The sequence below is a fragment of the Chironomus tepperi genome, unplaced genomic scaffold (assembly GCF_022539635.2).
Source record: "Chironomus tepperi strain 1889 unplaced genomic scaffold, CSIRO-AGI_Ctep_v1 contig_16, whole genome shotgun sequence".
NCBI lineage: Eukaryota > Metazoa > Arthropoda > Insecta > Diptera > Chironomidae > Chironomus > Chironomus tepperi.
In genome coordinates this window covers 617387-638681 of record NW_027226138.1, presented here as the reverse complement: position 1 = coordinate 638681, position 21295 = coordinate 617387, and the positions used below count along the sequence as shown (strand labels likewise).

Sequence of the window (21295 nt, the reverse complement as noted above, 5' to 3'; positions counted from 1 at the left end):
ACTGCATAATTAAATTAAATATTTAAATACTTAACTAAAATGCCAAAAGAAGTCTTGCGTGCAAAAATTTTCCAAAAATAATCCTAATCAGCATGTGCTTTGCAAATTTAATTAAACTAAGTACGACTTTTTATACACAAAAAATAAACTTAAAATCGAGAATTTTATTACAAAGTAGGATGTTGTGAAAAAATACATTCACAAGTGTGACAACAACTACATTAAATGAATGAACAAAGATACACTGAAAGACACAGCACCAGCGAGCAACGAGGAAAAGAGTTTTAGTTTGATTTTAGACTTCAAACTGTTAACTAGCGTGTGTGTCTTTTTAATACTTATTCGGCATATAAAATTTAATAAATTATTTTGTTTAAAGTCTGCTGTTGCTGCAAAAGGAATAAAAATTTTTTTATTGTCTGTATCGAATCTGTTAAATTATTGTGAATATATATATATTTTATATCCCAAAGTTGCAGAAAGGATTACTGTGTGGATAATTTATTTGAATCCCTATAATTAGTTGTGTTCCTGAATAAGGCAATGCGCTTAAATCACTTTCTGAAATTTGTTGCTATAAAATTGTGCTAAAATATAAATGATTACTATGATTAATTAATGTGAAAAAATTATCATTTCATTAAAAAGCAATAATTTTTGTTCCTCTTGGAATCAGAGTTGCCATCTGTGTAGTGTCTGAAAAAAATCATTGCCCAAATCAGACACTTTACTGGATCTGACCAAAAGCAATAATTTTAATTTAATATTATTTTGTCTAGCCATTGACACTTTGATGACAACTCTGCTATTTTTTAGTGCTCTCTGGAAGTGTAATGGGTGTAAAATAAAAATTATTAAATGAAATCAAATGACACAAAAGCAGTTGAATTCTTTTAAATATTGAATAAAAATGCAATAAGCCCACAGACATATTGCTGCTGGATGAAAACGATGAAAAATCAATTTATAAATGAAAAAATACATTAAAAATATTTAAATTGAGTTGATTGTTGTGTCAAGAAACAGCGAAAAAAAAAGATGGAAACAAAAACAGAAGCATGATAAATTATAATTACTTTGAAAAGTGAGAAATCCTACCAAGAAATTTAGAAGAAAAAAATTTATTAATATTCAAACAAATCAAAGATTATTGAAACAGACCAGGTTTTTGAGATAAAATATCACTGTGATCTAAATGTAAGTATTTTTTTTTTCCTACGTATCTCTATTTAAGTAATTTGTCATTGCAAGCATGTTTCTTTTTTTCATAAAAAAATTAACATTTCAAAGTCGCAAAATAGCAAAACGACCACGATCGCGATTAAATCTTGATTGATTTTTAAAATCTTGAATTTTAACGGTTTTCAACAGATTTGAAATTTTTAAATTTTAACGGTTTTCATAATTTTGAACTTTAAATTCAAACAGATTTAAAAATTTTGAATTCTATCTGTTTTCAAAATTTCAAATTAATTTTGAACTGAAAAGAAATGAACTTTCAAGAATTTCTGAACACATTTTCAAAAAACATCAAGCAATTTTTGAATTTATGAAAAACGTTAAATTTTGCATCCTTCAATTTCTTTTAACTTTGACCTTAATAAAGTCAATAAATAAGATTCTTAAAAAATATCATAAACTTGATATTTCATGGATATAAAAACTTGATCAAGTGGCCTTATTTGTCAATGAAATCATGCAAAATGTCTAAAAGAAATAAATCTTTATAATAGTCGATGCTATAAAAAATTAATCTTCTTAAGAAATTTTGCAATACTTCTCGATCTATCCAAAATCAATCAAAAATAAAGTCGAGAAAAGTCGAGTTGGGAAAAAAGTTTGCAAACCCAAGTGAAATGTGACAAAAAGTTTTTCATGTAGTAATGGCAAAACTAGACCATGCGTTAAGTAATATGCATTTTAAATGAATAGCAATAATATCTCTAATGTGCATCATAACATACAACAGCTAATTTTCGTGATTGCCTCAATCTTTTACTAATAATCTTGCAAAAGTACAAAAAGAAATTCAATTTTAACTTTATTGATAGTTTTTTTTATATATATTTTATATTTTCGTACTTTATTGACCTTTTCGATGAATGTACATAAATCTCCCAAAAGATAATGCTGTTTCACCTCGTAATAAAGTATATAGTCTCGAAGGCATTTTTTCCTCATATTTCAAATTACAATTAGTCACTCATGTCATCAAACGGCACTTCAATATGAAATATTATTTGCATTTGCAAGCCTACCTATGTCCATAAGCATTATTTCCATTTCATCAAATCAAAATAATTATTTTAATTAGGTAATATTATGGATTTGGTTTCTTCCATTTGTGTATCTTTTAGAGTGTGTACTTTGCCTGAATATTAACACTTCATATCAAAGTTAGACAGACGTAAACCGTTAAGACACATAAAAAAGTGTTTCGAAATTTAGTATCAATTTATTCTAATCACGAATGACGGATTTCCGATTATTTAAATCATATTGTTTCTTAAATTTTTGTTTCTATTATGCTTAGTTTGGGTTCGTTCACTTATGATGCACATTATTGATGGGGGAGCTACTGAAAAAAATGATCATCTATGTTTGACAGAAGGCGATCTTATCTTTTGGTACAAAGATCACTTCAGAATGTCTACTTTACATACTTTGCTGGTTGAACAGATCAATTGTGATTCATGGCGCCTGAAACTAGCAGCCTCTAGCTAATTTCCAATACCAAATGCAACATTGTCTCAGAGGAATCAACAACTTCCTTTCATGAATTCTTTGGTTATCCTCGTGATCTTCTGCTATTTTAAAAGAGGTCAGCTTCTACAGATCTTCTTGTAACATGTCTAGCCAATCAAAGCCTGCTCATTCACACTTCAGAACAGTCCCCATTTGTTCTCTCATTTGATGTAAAATTCTTATGGTTTGCAAAAAATACTCAAGTTCATTCAACTTTGTAATGTGTGAGCATATATATAAGTTATGTTTATAGGATGAAATTACATTCGCAAGTTTTATTGACGTTCTGATTCATGAAAGAGTAAAACAAACAAAAATTCATTCGATATGTATATTAGGTTGATTGTCAAAAAAAAAACTGAAACATTTCTCGGATTCACATTTTATTAACCGTTATAAAGTTTGGAGTGTAAGGGCGTATGTTAAAAAAGGAAAGAAGAAAGTTATTTTTTTTGCATCACATGGGGTTCAACAACGGCAGATAATTGAAAAGTTAACACTTTTTACTAGTTATGAATTGATGAAATTGATATCAAATGTTGCTGGACTTACTTTATAGCCAAGTCAGTCGAATAATAACTTTATTTATTACGACTGCATCACTGAAATGATCGGAAATTTCGATTTTATTTAATATATAAAAAAATATCACTTTCCTCCTTCACAGTTTTTTTTTGCTGTTTCAGGAAATGTGGATATAGATATAAAGTGAATTTTGATCAAGTGTACATACATAAGTACATGCTAATGTATAAACAAAGACAAAAGCACTCAACACTTATATTCTTAGGATATTTAATGAATTATGGTCATAGCGGACACTGCATAGATGTATTTTTATTTCCATTCATCAATCTAGTTCCAAAATTATTCCTGAGTGGGCAAAAATTCGTTAAAACTAGTTAAAAGGAAGTCAATGTCTAGTTGATGACAAGTTCTTATGATTTGTTGTCTACTCGGGCTAAATACCTAGTTCTAAAGTGAATCACCGGCCATATGGCGACTTCCTATAAGTTTATAACCAAATCCTCATAAATGCGTCACTAACTTAGATCTAATCTGATGCAATGTTCTACTCGGAACAGATTAAATCAGCAAAAAAATACCTTAATTAAATTATTAGACACAAATCAATGATAAAGGAGAATGGATAATCTGGATAGAAAGCAATCAAATCAAGAACGCCGCACTTCATTTAGTACAGAATTTACATAAATTAGTAAACTATTGATCTCTATATTTTTTGAGCTTATAAATCTGAATTATAACTTTCGTCGAGTCATCCATGAAAGAGAACTAGAAATCCTCTGTTAATTAAAATAAATGGAAATCTTTTATATTTTTTGAAATGATTTCATTCAATTAATGCTAATGAGATGTCGACTATAAGCCTTGCCATACGTTCTTGTAGAACACTTGATAGGTATTTCGGGAAGCGTAAAGAAATTTTTATCAAGTTTTAAATTTAAGTTTGTAAATGTATTAAAACATAAAGTTATAAAGTGGCGCGTATGTATGCGTTCAAGTCAACTAGGTTTGTACTGATGACCTTAAAATATTACAAATTTGGTCATAACAACACTTTGCAAAGCTCAAGTTTAAGCAACCTCTTTTTTTTTCTTTCTTTCCTTATTCATTCAAAGCTTTTGTTCATTTAATCGTTTAAAGGTTAAGCAACTGCTTAACAATAATTTGTAGCAGTAGTTTCATACCCAATAGTTGAATTAAGTCTTTTTTCCTTCTTAACCAAATTCATCTTCATAATTTTTAAAAGGCTACTCGATGCAATTTTGTCGAATAAACTTGAAATAGAACCATGAAGCTGCAAACATGTAAATTTCTTAATTCCATTTTTTCTCAAACATGTTTGTTTGTTTCCAAGCATCTACATTTATCATGCGTGTCCACGTTCTGTGCATTTATGAATCATTATTTTTCAATGAAGTCACAGGAAATCGTTAATTTCGTTCTTTTCTTTATAATATTTGTTTAAAATAAACATATGGATTATGCGACACAAAATCATTCTGTTAAAGGACCAATTAAAAGTCAGTCATACATGCTACAAACAATCATTTACTTATCATCTGCTCCAAACATGCTTTTTTTGGGGGGTATTAATTTATCAATCAATGAATTCATTCATTCATTATCTTTGCCTTACAGTAGTTTATATTTCTTCTTTTTAAACTCTGTGTCAGCACTACTGACACTTTGTTTTTGGTTATTAATTAAATCAAAAAATTTATTAAGATTGATTTGGTAAATTTTGTTTATTTTATTTTTATTTGAGTTCCTTCATTTAGCTTTTTTGTGTTTTTCGAGACATGTTACACATTTGATATTTGATTACAAATTTACATTTGTCTGGAATTGATTTTATTGAACAAGTGTGCCTGAAAAAACACGTGAATTAAATGAATGAATATTAAACGTATTTATGTTGAGTGCTGTGGCTTGGTGAATCTTAAATCGTTTAGCTTTTATCAGCTGTTTAATAACTGTTAAATTGTTGTTCAATTAAATGTCTTACGGATCTTATTTGTTTACAAATGATGTTTATTCTTCGGAGGTTGAAAACAGACTGAATTTTGTATGAAAAGGGGTTTTCAACTATGTAAAATAAATATTATTCAAATTTAAAATGAACGTTATATCAGATTGCTGTTCTTCATTGTACAGGTTTGAATCTTCTAAATTTGATCAGTAAAAGGTTTTTTCGAGTTGTTGCCTTGAAGCCATAGTATAGAATAGTCAAGGCAAGGCAATGTTCAGTCTTAATAATTTTAATTTGTCTCTAAATTCTCAATTTTCAAACAACTTAATCAGAGATCTTCAGTAAACAGCATTTAAAATACTGAGAACTCAGCTCGTCCGACGAGTAAACAACATCAAAACATGTGTTGATCATATTGTAGAAGTGACTTTGTTGATTAAAATTTTTGCATCAAAATAACTCAATTAAAAATGAAGATATAAAAAGCAACTAATGACCCAAAGGCTAAAAATGTCAAGTTTTGCAATTTACGCGATCTTTTTGCCAACCCTGAATAGTAAATAATTATTTTTGCATCATAAACCGCTATAAAAGTTCTAAAGATTCCAATAAACATTCAACTGGAACCTGTCTTCAAATTATCTTTCTGCTTGAAAGGATTAATCATTAGAACGAGCATCCTAATACAACTCGAAGCAGATAATAAATGGATAGTGTCATAAATTGTAGCAATTCAAGTTTTAAATTGAGTAAACAAGAGCTAAGCTGGTTTTGGCCGTTAGACTCAGGGATTTTCTCAATAATTCAAAGCTTAAAGCCATTGGCAAATGCAAAAGTATCAAATTCAAATGTTGACAAGACAAAAGTCATTTCAGTCAATATTGAATAGGCATTTCAATTTAAGGTGCCAACTTGTTTATCTTGATCATAATTTCACAGATGAGTAGACTAGAAGCTCAAATTTCATTGAGGATGTTTAAAGCAATCAAAGTTTTGGCACCCTAGCTAGCCAGAAAACAAACATGCATAATCAAACGATTTACATGTGTTAAGAAAAACATAAAAATATTAATTGATGAGTCTAAAGAGTTTTAGTGGAAGGGAACATTCATGTATGATGTCAAGCGTTTGGAATTGATTGCGGAAATTGCTAGTGTAAAGAGAGTACCACTTTAGTGATCTGTGTTTTCTAATTAGAGTGAAGTCCGGGATATCGAGCCATATATAGGCGGATCTGTCAATGCTAGAATCAAGCTTCTGTGGCCGAGTGGTTAATCAACGGACCGGATATCTGAATCATTTTTTGAAAAGTACGTGGGTTCGATTCCCACCAGAAACCAAATTCTCTCAAGCCTCAAGTCTAAGAACACATGATTCAATAGACATCATAAGCGATAACCCCAAGAGACTCTTTAAAAAAGTTGAGAGGAGTCTGAATGATGATCGATATCCAACGAATATAAATGAAATTACTCAATTCATTTAAAGACAAATTTGAAAGAAACAAAGTCATTGAAAATTGATTGTTATTTATTGCTTTTTTCTTATAGATCGTTAAGAACTCTTAAGAAAATGTTTATAGCAATGAATAAAAGATTTTAATAATCACATCAAGTTATCATTGTGAAATATTCTGTTCTAACACTTTCTAAGGAACAGCAGTTAAAAAACACATAAATGTTGAGAGATAACAAATGTTGCAAAGCGAGGAAATTGTTGAAATAGCGAAATAATCCGACACAAGGTCGTTATAAGTCACGATATATAGTAAAACGTTAAAAATATTAAGCATGTGTGTTTTTCATTCAAGCTTTTACGCTGCTTGTTCGTGTGTTAGAATTCTAATAATTGAATGAATGAGAGACGTTTCATTTTTTGCAGCACCTGTTTCAATTTTGATAAACTTTGGCCATACGGCACTGAACTTTGTGGCCATAATGTCAATTTTTCGATTGTAAATGATTGAAATTTTCATGTTTAAGAGACAAATCGGATTTAACGGCTGAATGAGTGGATCAATTTTCTAATCTTTAATATTGATCAACATGAACGATGACTTTGCTGCTTCACGATCGTATTATTAGTCATTCGTGAGGATTTGCTGATAAATTTCGACAAAAAGAATTCATTGGCACCCAAGACAGCAACAACAACAACCACTTCCAGTTATTATAAAAGTCAAAGCATCTCAAAAATTTGCATATTAATTTCTAAAGCCTCACATCTTGAGCAACAAGAATGAGTTCATTTTTCCGTTAACAAAAATTACACCTCAAAATCATGTGTAGGCGTTGTGGACCTTTACAATTGATAATTGACTAAAAACTCTGATCAGAGTTCTGCTGTTGATGATTCTATGTCATTTAACATTAAGAATTCTACAAAGAAGTATTGAAATTTTTTGTAGGCGTTATTTAAATAAATGACGCATACAACCAGCAGCAACAGCAGCCAAGAATATCTTATTTTATTTTTAATTGGAATCAAAAATAAAATAAAAAAGGAGAATGCTTTACATTCCTTTAATGTGTGCAAAGTAGCGATTTAGTCAACGAAACTGGTATTAGGTATTTTATTTTAGCTTGCAAACAAAAACTGCATCAGACCTAAACATTCTAAAAATACGAAGGCAAGTTCAATTACACATGTTTTTATCGCTATGGCAAGAAGGGAATGGTATTTCTAAAATTAATTGTGAATTATTGCGAATTGTAGAGTGAATTGGTGTTACTTATAAGTAAGTAATGTGTCGTGAATGAGAAAGAGACACAAAAACGTGTTTATTGTATGCTTACATTGACCTTCAAATTATGCCTTGCACAAATGAATGAAAAATGTCTTACAAACCACGCCAAATGTCTGATTCAACTTCGTCAAAAAAGCAGCATTCATGAAATTGAAAATTATGGCTCATAGATGTGTGTTTGAAATATAATATAAGTAAGTAAAGAAGATTTCATAGACGAATGACCAAAGCGTAGTTTTGTTGCCATGACTGAACAATATAATAAATAAATGACAAAAGTTTTCATCACTCCGTTTTGGAAGTAATGACCTCAAAAGTCGTTGTATTGATAAGATTACTTCTTTAACGTCGTATATTTTTATTGTGAAGCTGATACCTTATTTTACATAACGAATTCCATAGAAAGTCATCTGAATAATGCAAAATGACTAAATTATCACGGAATTACACTTACTACAAATTTGCCTCATTTGAATTATCAATTCCTCGATAATTTGTTCCCTTGCTTGCTTGCTATGTGAACAAAAGGAAGTGACATGTGAATGAGACAGCAGCATTAACTTTTCCAATGAAAATCATTTTTTTATAGAATTAATTATCATGAAATTGATTGGATAATCGATTAAGCATTGAATGGATGGCTCTATAAAAATCGACATTTATGAGTTGGTTTTAAGTTGGTAAAATTGAATATTTCTTGAAATCGCATACTGTGACCATAAAAATTAAGTGGCATCAACTTTAATTTTGGTTTTTCACTCTGCATTATGGGATTATATTTTGAGGAAATCAAATATTCGCTATTATTGGATTCATTTATACTCCAAAAATTAACTATGCAGCTCAATTTATAAGGAATTTGATCAAATTTATTAAGGAATTCATTTATGGAATTTAAACAATTCTCATATTTTAATATCCATAAGTTTTATTGCCTTAATTTGCTTTTTAATCTCAGTATGCATTGACACATTCAGCTTGTTCTTTTGTGTCTGTATAATTAAAGAATTATTCATTTTGTGACTGTCTTTTAGTGATTTAAAAGATATATATTTATTACAGTAAGGACGGTCTATAGCGGATTTCTGAGTAAATTGTCACAAATTTTAAAAATGACTTAATTTCAAGTATTGTTGAGATCAAAAGGATTTGAAGTTGATATCTCTTATTTCCACAAACAATAAGACGCCGTTCAATATCATGTAAAATTGAAGATTCTCTTCCGATTTCTTTGTTGATTTAAAAGTTTATTAAAAAAAATTGGCTCATGTCTGTTCTTACATACTCAGTTAAGAATCTGATTCCATTGTGTTGAAAGAAGTTATTCTTTAGTATGACTATAATTGGTAGTCATTTGCCTATCCCAACGGTCATTAAAATCAAATTATTGAAAGCAACTGCTTTTTAAGGGTCGTTGATAAATGATGATCGTTGAAAGATTGAATTGTTGCCCTTCTGTCCTTCAAATATCACAAAAATTTGCATGATCCAATAGAAAAAAATTGTAATTCCGTATAACAGATCCCGAGTATAACTTAAAAGAGACAGTATTGTAAATTTGGTATTGGAAGATTGGCAGACGGAAGCCAACGACAGAGTCATGGACGCCCTTCAGACGACATCTAAGGGAAATCATGGATGACAATTGATCTGTATGGCCAGCGAAGTTAGTAAGAGTGGGACTTGAACCCACGTTCTACGATTTCCGGTAGCATGCTTCTGAAACTGATCTATCTTGGAATATTCGAATATATTGCAAAAAGCAACACATAAATCATATATCTTCTGTATTTCCCTTACTACTGCATTTCCAATGATGTATCATTGATTGGCCATTGCAGGAGTCTCATTCCACCAGACTTATAAGTTGATCGCTATTTTAAGACGATACAATTTCAAAAATCCAACAAGATAACCTTACAGATCAAATTCCTTTATTTTCCATGATATATTAAATAAAAGTCCCCTGCCTGCGAAAATTACAGACAACAACAGAAAGTCAAGCATGAAAAAATAGCATTGTGATATTCTAGGAATTTCCGGTGAAATGTTTCTTGACTCTTTTTGCAGTCATAAATTAATCAAGGTGTGGTATTGTCTCCAAATTGTTCAACTAGACTTTTTAACATTTTAGTTCATTTTATTGGACATAAATTGTTATCTGTATCTTACTTCTTGTTTTAACCATAAAATGACCAATGACCATAAAATTTATCTTTAATATTATTTAATTCTGATCCAAGGCTTATTGCTACGGATATCTTAATTCTATAAAGTACCTTAAAGCAGTGATGGGCAACCTGTTTGCCGCGGTACCCTGGAAATGCCATGAATCGTATGCCATGTGTGGTTTTAGTTGAGGCTAACCATCAAGGTCTACCGCGAAATATAAAAAGTTGTCCACCACTGCCTTAAAGGAATGACTTCCTTAAGCCGATTTTCTCATGAGATTTAAGTAGATTTATAGATAAAAAACCCACAAATTAAGAATTATGAAAAGTCCATAAATGATTTTGCGAACTTTTTATTATGTCCTACTAATATTTAATTTTTAGTGCTTTAAAGTGTCCAAAAACAATATTTATAAAGCATAAAGATTTTTATGGGTAATCAAAAAAGTTGAAAGATAATATTGTATAATGGACTATAAATGATGTTTAATGAGATTTATTTTTAATTCGTTAAGAATCAATAAAACTTTATCAACAGCATGTTGAGCAGTTAAATCAAACACGCCGTTTGCTACATCGACATTTTCGTGATAATTTACCACAATTTAATGCTATTCATACTCAATATAAAAATTTGAACAATATTCTATTGTTTAGTACATTTCAGACTTGAATTGAATCAGAGTAGACGACAACATCGAGTGTGTAAGAAACGTGATCAGGAAGTTGAGGTCTTAAGATACAAATGATATGGATTCACGTATAGGATTAGATTATATAGTAGAAAATAGTGACTATGTTTCCAAATTAGCGGCTGCTTTGGATACAAACAATGAAATTGTCAAAAAACAAGTTTTTGAATTACTATCAGCATTATGTGCCTATTCTCGCTCAGGTTACAATCGTGCCATAGAAACATTAGAAAATTATAAGGTAAGAGTTAATTTTCACTCATTATCTCACTTCCTCATGCAAATTTTTCATTATTATTATTATGTCTTTTTTTTTATTTACAGAATATTAAAAATGAAAGATACCGACTTAGGGTTGTTGTAAATGAACTCGACAAATGTTCAAATCTCGAGTATAAAGTAGCTCTTTTGTCATTTGTCAACTGCGTCATTATTTCATCAAAATGTCTGCAAGATAGAATACGTATAAGAAATGAGTTTATAGGTGAGCAAATCGTGCATATTATTCAATTAGTTTCACATAATGAGACGCGATTATCCGCACGCGATTCTATTTGTTGTGCTGTACAAACAGATTTTCTTTTTCAATTACTTAAAAGCTATACGTTAAATAATTAAGCTTAACACATTCATTTAATAATTTACTGACAAAATCGTATTGACATGAATGTGCCAAACTAATCATATTAAGCATGTGCACTTAATGTTTTATTGCTACCTTTTATCTCTCATTACAGGCTTAAGCATATTACCAGTATTGAATAATTTAAGGTGAGTACACTTTATTTTATCTAAATCAACAACTGATTTTTGGCGATAAGGTTTTAAAATGTGCGGTTTACCAAGTTTTACGTAAATCTTTAATTGATAATGAAATTCAGGCTTATACTCTATATCAAGTTAGTTGAGGAAAATTCATTTATTGAGTCAGGTTCCTATGGTTACAAAATAGACCTGAACGAGCTTTTACAGCGAAATTACGATTTGTCATATTGAGCTGCTCGGGCGAGATATTGAGCCATATGTAGGTGATTCTGTCAGTCCAATGTGGATGAGTGGTCTATGCCTCCTATACGATTATCTATATCTCCTCTCTTTTGTGAGGTCGCGAGTTCGATTCCCACACGAGGTTGATATCTCATTCTTAGAAGGAGTTTTGTTCGATATGAAAGGGATTTGCATAATCTTCGTGACATTTTACAGCATCATAGGCTGAAGTGGAATATTGTGAGCAGCACAGGAAGCAAAGTTCTAGAACCTTAGCTTTACAAAGGGAATACAAATCACTTTTAAATGGAAGTTCTATATGTTGTCTATAAAAGGAAACAATAATATTCATTTTCATAGCTTAGTATAAATACTTGACATCCAGATGATTCCAATATTAGTGCTACACACTCTTAATACTTAGAAATATCGACAAAATACATAATTGTCATAGATTTACTTTAACAGCTACATCTAGAACCATGACATAATTACATCTGCGAGATTTCAAGATAGGATACCAAAAATAACAAATCTGTGCTTAATATTCTCAGAAACTCTGAGATTTTGTCTAAAAATGGGCACAAAATATAGAACTTGAATGACTAACTAGGCGTCAAATTTCAATTTCATTGATTGAGTATGAGTCATTGTTTGAGTGTAAATAAAAAGGTTGTAGAGTATTTATGATGCTCATCTGCTGGATGTTTACTAGGAAAGATCCACATCTTATGGACATCAGGTGTTGAAATTTCTTAGATCATAGTAACATTTGAGCAAACTACTGCAGACTAAAAACTCAATCTCATGGTGGTCGGAGACATCATGCTGTGGTACTTCAAATACACTCAAGATCAGGAGAAATGAAGAGTTCTAGACTGACTCAAAAATACATCAAATTTGGTTCTGTTATTATTGTCTTTTAATTACAATTCAATTGTCGCGATGATTTAGCGAAAAGTCATAAAGAAGTCATTAATGGCACAGCGATCTCTAAGAATTTTCTTGTCAATGAGTCGTCATACTATAGTATGATTCATATTAAATAGATCGTAACAAAGCTTATCGTTTGAAGTGGAAAAAACCTACACATGCCCACTTGAAATATAGCATATACATCAATTCACACAAGATCTGTTTATATTCCGAAAAAAGAAACATCAAATTGGAGTGTTGGAGAAAAGAAGTAACATTGACCGTTGTTCACAATGTGTACGCCTTGATCTTATCATTTAGCTATCAGAAAAGAAAACATTTATTTTGCGGCCTTCACGAGGTCGCTGGAGATAACAGGAGAATCATATGCGACATAGGAACGATATCGCTATACAATATTTCGCTACAATCAAAATTGATAGTGATTCAGTTCCAAAAAGTACTTCAGCGAAGACACAACTGATATGTACATACTCATTAAAAAGAGTTGCAAATTTGAGTGAGTGATTGCTTTGGACTTTCCTGTTTGTTTTGATTGATAAAAAATTCGTGTGAATAATGGTGCCATAATATTTTGGGGATTTTTCAAATGAAGAAGTGCTTTGTTGACTTTTTGGATAGCTATTGTTGTGCTTGAAATGCTGAATCCATTACAAAAGAAAATGATAAACTGTGAAAAACAATTTAGACAAGTGACCAGCCCAAGCGGCATAAAGCGACTGAATAGCTATTTTCGTCAAAAAGATGGATTGAAATCAGCCGTTAGGACGACTACGTGCCTAACCGTTAATACAGCGATATATCGGTGCCCGAGCGAACACGTCCGGCTGTTCAGGTGAAATTTCAGGTGCTAGGGATAATGAAAGGCGGTCTCTTAAAAGAACCGTGATCTTACATAAGGGAAGGCTTTAAATTTGTCACCTGTTGTCTAATATGTCTCATATATGTAACTCATATGCGTAGTTAACTTAGATTTCATTTTAATTTGATGGCAATGAAATAAAGGCACTTGAAAGCCTAGAATCAAGTTAAGGTCTCAAGTAAGAAGTCCTTCAATAAGCTCACACGATCTACAGAACTCATGGTGATTATAACAGATGGAGAGCATGCTTGCCTAAATGATCGTGGTCTTAAGTATACTCAGTCACTACATTTTAGCATGCTCAATTCTGTGACCATACTCATCAATATCCTCTTTGTCTATAAGGATTCAAAACTAATTTTTCAAGATGTGCGCATTGTGCCAATCGTGTCATATGTTTTCGATGACATAGAATCAATTGAAATGATAAACTAAAAATAGACTATCCATGCAATAGAACAAAGCTTTTCTTCTGCGAATTGTCAATTTGTAATAATGTCCATAAAAATGATTCAAGTTCAGTTATATCCACCTTGATCTAAATAAAGAAATAATTTGGTTGCCTAGATGCTAATAGCTGCATACGATAATTGAGTTATTATTGGGAAATACAAACATTTTTGCACATACGCATATTTATAGACTTCACAAAATCATATGACTACCGTTTAAGCTGTGAATTTCTAGGGATCAAATTGTAATTATTCCACAATACTGTCTAGCCGGCCAATCGTTACATTTTTGTAAGCACAACTTGTAATTTGTTGTAACTTTTTTATATTATTTTCTACAACAGCTTGCGTGCGCATACAACCAGCACGTGGTTTGTTGTTATTTTTGGTATTCATTCAATGGAAGTTCTATTTTGTGATCCTAAAAAGTTAAATAAATAAGTAAATAAATTATTAATCAAGAACTGTAAAGATCCAGTGATGATTGTTGATGATAAATTAGTTATTTAATGTATAAGATGTTGAAGAATTACTTAAAAAATGTGAAAAATTACTTGTGAGACTATATAAATATATATCATATGTGCAAAAATCAATACTTTATGTTCGTCCTTTAAAAAAGAAAGAATCACTTTTATGTGAAGGAATAGGAATTAAAATATTTTGGAAAAGAAAATTCCCTTTAAGAAAAGTTAATTAAAAGTGTATATTTTTATACAGTATATACAGCATATTATAAAGACTACAAGCAAGCTGTTGTCCATCAATCATTTTTGTATAGCATTGAGAAATTCACAAAATAGATTAATCAATTATTTTTTTCGACAATTTAAGTGTAAAAATTTAGTGTTCAAAGAAAATTACAAAGAATCAGGCACAGACGATATAAAATTTCGTACTTGGTAAAACGTTCATAATAGCTACATAATTGCCATTGAAAAAAACCTTTTTATTTTGCATCATGCATATAATCACCATAATAATATGTTTATTTTTATAACAATGATATAGGCGTATAGCAAGTAACATTCCTGACTTAAGTGTGCAATTAGACGTGTTTGACGAACAGCGAGAATGCGACGAATCACAAAGTTTGCAAGGATCAGATGGGATAAATTTAAATTCACATCTTGATGTCTTTTACGCAATCTTGCGGCAGGTCAGTTACATTTTATAATACATTCAGAGAGCTTATGCTTGACATTCATTTTTTTGTATTGCTATATTCAAGGTTGCGGATACTCCTCATGAGATTCCTTTTTTGAATATTCTTCAACATTTATTAAGAATTGATTCAAAAGAGCCAATAAGTGACACGATTTGGGATACATTGGAAATATTGGTTCATCGTACGACTTTAATAGAAGATAAAGCAGATTCTGAAAAAATAATAAGAGCACAAAAGTTTTCCTGTCCACATTGTCGAAGTGACGTTGCTAGTCCAAGGAAATTATCTTTACCACATTCGATTCAATCTCCTGTAACGCTGACTACGAATCAGTCACCATCTACAGGAGGAGCCTCAGTGCCACCTCCACCTCCATTGCCGCCTTTATTGCAGCTTCCAGTCGCAACAGCACAGCATAATGTGCCAATACCACCCCCCATTCCGAAAATTCCTAATCCGCCTTGTCCACCACCTCCGAATAATTTAACAGTAAATGATAAGTCATGTAGACCAAAAACACCAGAAATTAATTCTGAAGTACTGAAACCTTTACCGCAACAAGAGACTCCCACGCCTCGTGCAAAAATGAAAACAATAAATTGGAATAAAATTCCTCCCAACAAAGTCATTGGGAAGAATAATATATGGGCGATTGTTGCGGATAATCATCAAAATAGTCCAATGTCGGAAATGAATTGGGATGAGATGGAAGGGCTATTTTGTCAACAAATTACCCAAGGATCACCAAAATTAGGAAGAGAACCAGGAAACGATACGCTTGAACGTCGCTCTAGACGAGATAATGAGGTATGTGCAGCATGACTTGACTTTTTTTGTTTCAGACTTAATATCATTCAATCATTTCCACAGATAACGCTTCTTGACGGAAAGAGAAGCCTTAATGTAAATATATTTTTGAAGCAATTTAGAAGCACTAATCATGAAATCACAAGAATGATTCGAGACGGAGAACATGATCAAATAGGATTGGAGAAGCTCCGTGGTCTCTTGAAGATTCTGCCTGAATTTGATGAATTAGAAATATTGAAAAATTTCGAAGGTGATAAGGAACGATTGGGAAATGCTGAAAAGTTTTTACTCCAATTGATACATGTGCCTAAGTAAGTCCTTACTAGTAATGTCATTGAACTTAACTAATTCCTTAATTAACTTCCAGCTATAAATTGAGAATTGAATGCATGTTATTGAAAGAAGAATTTACTGCAAATCTAAGTTATTTAGAACCAAATATCAACTCAATGCTATATGCGGGTGAAGGTAATTTGCAGACATATAATTAGGAACGCTGATAACTATAATTAAATACTTAATTATTTTCCCCTTTAGATTTAATGACAAATAAAGCTTTACAGGAAGTATTGTATATGGTTGTGGTAGCTGGAAATTTTTTAAATGCGGGTGGATATGCCGGAAATGCAGCTGGTGTTAAATTATCATCATTACAAAAGTTAACTGATATACGCGCTAATAAACCTGGAATGAATCTAATTCATTTTGTTGCACTGCAAGCTGAGAAGAAGAATAAAGATTTACTCGTGTTTGCTGACGACATGTCTAGCTTGGAAAATGCTTCAAAGTATGTCTGTCTGATTTTTACACTTATTTTGTTACTTTATCTTATCAATTTCTTTATAGGACGACAATAGAACAAATAAATAATGAAATTATTACGTTGGATAAACGCTTGAAAACCATTAAAAAGCAAATCGAGCTTCCAGTGACAGAAGATGATATCAAAGCACAAATGGAAGACTTTATTAAGGTAATTAAAATTTAATTTGATTGACGTGCTTAATATTTTATGCATTCACTATGTAAATAGGCTGCTGAAAATGAATTATCAATGTTGCATCGTGTCATGAAGGAATTGGAATCGACTCGCGTTCAACTTGCAGAATTCTTTTGTGAAGATTCAAATCAATTTAAAATTGAGGAATGCTTTAAGATATTTTATCATTTTTGTGAAAAGTTCAAGACAGCTGTCAAGGAGAATGAGAAACGTCGAATTCAAGAAGAACAAGCTAATGTCCGTAGAAAACAAAGGGAGGAACAACTTGCTAATAAACGTAAACAATATATTCAAAATGGATCAACTGTATCAGATTCTGAGAATAGCTTTCTCATGGATCCTCCAACTATATCTTACGATATACGCTTTAGTCCAGCAATGAGTCGAAGACGAATGGGATCTTTTAATAATCAGAATAATTCGTATGATGGCTTCCGAGAAGAAGGCATGTCACCTGATATTACACCAAACGGAAGTTTGAGAAGAAGACGTAGTCGAGTATTATCAGAGGAAGATGAAGGAAGTTTAATGGACTTTTTGAGATCTTCAGGACATGATGGAACAACTAGGGAAAGAAAATCAGCTTCAGGTTATGGTAGTTTAGATAGGTCGTGGGCACGAAGAGCAAGATCAGGTTCTGCTGGAAAGCAAAGACCTGATTTATTAAATGTAGATTTTGGATCTGATCGTGAACGACCAGCGTCTCCATCTCCTGTCGTCGAAAGCAAGCCTATTGTGGAGCATGAAGATGATCCTAAACCCAGGTATATTTTTATGCTTATAAGCTTATTGATTTATGTAATAACTCTACTATGTTTTGAATAGAATTTCGAGGGAATGGAGACAGAAGATTGAAAATTGGCTGCAAGCAAACGAGCAAGATGAAAAGCATAACGATGAATATCGTAAGAAAAGGGGAAGAGTTACAAGCAACAGGCGATCGCTTGAAACCGATACAGGTATGAGAAATGGCACTATATCCAAGCCTTTATGTGCTAACCTTTTATTTCTTAATTTATAGAAAGCGAAAAAGGAAGCAAGCTCGATACGTTACCCGAGGAGAAATCTCATAATTCACCATCTCAGATACAATCACCAAATACAAACTCTGCAGTGCCTAATGTGCCTTTGGAATCTTATAGGCGTGTATATCCTGAATGGAAGCCGTCTACTTCACTTGAAAAAGCAGATATTGTTGGAACTATTGAAGCTTTAGCAGGAATGACTTGTAAGTTTCATTTTTAATAGATTGATCTTTGGATATTAATGCTCTTTATTCCAATATAGATGTGCAAGCTCATACTAGAGATAAAAATATTTGGAGAAAGCCACCACAAAATAATACAAGTTCTACTGAAAGTACGGACGCAGATGCCAGAAACATTCGTCGTCAAGGCTCTCATGACAGCAACAGTTCACCTTTACATTCGATCGTGGAAGAAGAAAAGAAAAAGTCTAATGACCAATCTCCAGTAGATAAAGCATCAGCCAGTACTAATAAAATACCAGATTCACCAAACAGTGATGAGATTAATAAGCAAACAATTTATATACGTCCCCCATTTGATGAAAATCAACCAGCGCAACATGCTAAACATAACAGTTCGATTTATATCCGTCCAGATTCCGATCCTTTGATTTCTGATAATCAACCAAATATACCAAGAAGAATCAGACGTCCATATGTAAATGAAACAAACAATAAGATTGAAATCGATTCCGACAATGTCGAAACACCTCCAGTAACTAGGAAGCATCTCCATTTAAGTCATCACAGTAGTGGAAATAGTAACTCAAAAGAAAATAATGAAGGAAGTGAAAATAAAAAAATGGATCAGGAATTATTCTTAGGTGATGGTCAGTTTGATAGATTCTCGTCAGCACGTAGAACAAGAAGGTTCAAACGTCCAATAGATTTAAGTAGTGCAACAGAAGGAAATACAAATCCATCCACAACATCGCCAGATTCAACAAGTGAAGCCAGTTTCTCAATAGAAAATCCAATAGATAGTCATGCATCGTCAAAAGACAATATTAGTAATAGTAATAATAGTAAAACAACGTTAACCAAAACTGAGCTAGTTTCAAATGATAATAACAGTACTAAAGAAGCAAAAAATAAGGTCAATAATGATGTAGTTACAAGAATAGGAAAAATTGGAAAGAGTATCAGCAGAATTAGTCAGGAAGATGTTCGTGAAGCCATAAGAAGCTTAAAATCACCGACACCTGAACGTGAATGGAATATCAAAGATAGCTTCCGTAATGCAGCATCGAATATTCCAACGAATAAATTTACATCACATGAATTAAATGATGAAGGTTTTGAAGAAACTCAAAGCTTAGTATCAGATACACCCTCACTTACAACATCATCATGTAATGAAGAAGCAAAATCAAAGAAAGAAAATTCTCCTGATAACACTACCAGTTCCGGAATTGCAGCAAATGCATCTCCAACAAAACGTCGAGTTGCTAAGCCATCAAATCAGTTACAAACACTTCTTGCAAGAAATCAGCAATCTCTAGAAAGAAGCAGATCTTTAAGAACCACTGCTTTAACAAGTGGAACTAAAAGTGCTACATCTACTCCACGTAGAACAAATTCATTACGTAAGCCAGAACAATTACCAAAACCTACTATCTCAACTATTGCAAATAAAAGGTTGGATGTAGAAAGAAGCAACTCAAGAGCCAGTTTAAGAAGTTCACGTTCATCATTGAATAGTGCAGTATCCACAAACACTGTTAAGAAGATGCCAATGAAGCCATCTCCAACAAGTACTTCAGCAGCACCTACTTCAAAGAGATCATTACTTCTTCCAACTAATCCATCTTCTGCAAATAAGACATCAAAGACAATAAGTAGGGTTCCAGCCAGTAGAAGTAGCTCAAGTGGGTCTAGTATTGGACCAGCTATCAAGAAGCCACCAACACCGTCAAAATTATCATCCTCAGTTAGTACCAGCTTTAGAGAAAATCAAAATAATAATCGAAGCAAAATTTCACCTGCATCCTCAGCAGCAAGCACAAAAACAAATAGCTCAAATAGTATGAGTCGCACAAGTCCATCATCTAAGGCATCCAGTTTTATGAGACCAACTACATCCAGTGCAACAAAAGTCAAAAGTAAATAATCTCGAATGAACAAAAACCGAAAATAATAAATTACGAACGAATTCTCTTAAGAGACAGACCCTCCACAAACTCACTCACATTTCCACTCTTTCCACTAAAGAAATCTGATTTTAATTAATTATATGAAAAAATTTAATTCCTTTTGCTAAATAATAACTTTTTATTATTTTTATTTTCGAATCAAAATTGAACACTTTTGTGTTTAAGAAGAAGTCCTTTAAAGCTAACGTGCAACATCAATCAAATATTTAATCTAAACTAATAAATCTCTTGAGAAATTTTTGTCGATTTTAAGCTTACTGTGAATATTTTTATTTACATCCATAATCTCTTTTAATGACACTGATATCTATTTTAAGAGGACATGATTAATTATACAGCTATAAATGAATATATTCATAGTCCATCCAATAGCTTAAATTTGTTTAAAATTTATCTTGGATTGATTAAACAGTAGTAAACCTTAATTAAAAACAGATCTTTGTATTCCCAGACTGATATTTTGTAGTCCCAGTAAATTTGAACTAGTTATAGATAGCGACATTATCACTTGACTCCAAACAAAAAATATAGGTCCAGTAGTTTTTATACAAAATTGTGTTTTTGAATGTTCAGGATATAAACAAAAAAAGATGATAAATTTAGTATATAGATAGATGATTTAGACATTTGTTGACAAGTGATGACTGTCTAGCAATTTACTGCGATGAGATATTTAGGGTAGGAATTTGCTAGCAAAGATGTTGACAGAATGTTTGTTGATGTGATTTGAATAGCAAGTCATTTGTCAGTCATATATATCTGTTTGGGATTCCATTATATGTGAATTAAGATACGCTTCTAAATTTATATAATTTTATTTATATTTAAAGAAAGAAAAATAAAGACAAAATGAGAAATAAATTTCACCTTCTTTCCTTTTTATTTCCTTTACAGTCAGTGCTAATTATATGTATTAAAAACTCAAGACAACACATAAAAGCTCTTAACAAAAGCTTTTCATTTGAGCTTTTTTCTAACGGATTTTTGAAATTTAAACTGAGTGTGCCGTTGAACAACAAAGGTTACTCAACCCTGGTTTAAAAAATAAT

The 21295-nt window shown here is 31.6% G+C and overlaps 1 protein-coding gene across 4 annotated transcripts; it reads left to right on the top strand.

Annotated features, from left to right (window-relative positions):
• The first annotated feature begins 151 nt into the window (after window positions 1-151).
• Window positions 152-21107, top strand: form3 (formin 3). 4 transcript variants are annotated; one of them, XM_070641911.1, is made up of 15 exons: window positions 152-417; window positions 817-1197; window positions 10817-11092; window positions 11176-11335; window positions 11589-11622; window positions 15100-15247; window positions 15320-16063; window positions 16127-16377; window positions 16434-16534; window positions 16604-16853; window positions 16913-17039; window positions 17100-17830; window positions 17892-18025; window positions 18088-18294; window positions 18354-21107. In XM_070641911.1, the coding sequence occupies exons 3-15, from the start codon at window positions 10910-10912 to the stop codon at window positions 20201-20203; spliced, it is 4920 nt and encodes a 1639-aa protein (XP_070498012.1). In that variant the 5' UTR covers window positions 152-417; window positions 817-1197; window positions 10817-10909; the 3' UTR covers window positions 20204-21107. The 4 variants fall into 4 exon arrangements, with proteins under 4 accessions (XP_070498012.1, XP_070498022.1, XP_070498036.1 ...); XM_070641921.1 differs by lacking the exon at window positions 152-417 and having other exon boundaries at window positions 430-1197; window positions 10827-11092; XM_070641935.1 differs by lacking the exons at window positions 152-417; window positions 817-1197; window positions 10817-11092; window positions 11176-11335; window positions 11589-11622 and adding an exon at window positions 13223-13273.
• Window positions 21108-21295: the final 188 nt, after the last annotated feature.

Bases quoted from the DNA above. Each gene is read 5' to 3' on its own strand.
- form3 (XM_070641911.1), top strand. From the start codon at position 10,910: ATGGATTCACGTATAGGATTAGATTATATAGTAGAAAATAGTGACTAT. The intron at 11,623-15,099 runs GTGAGTACACTT...ACAATGATATAG, and splicing joins CCAGTATTGAATAATTTAAG to GCGTATAGCAAGTAACATTC. The intron at 15,248-15,319 runs GTCAGTTACATT...GCTATATTCAAG, and splicing joins TTTACGCAATCTTGCGGCAG to GTTGCGGATACTCCTCATGA.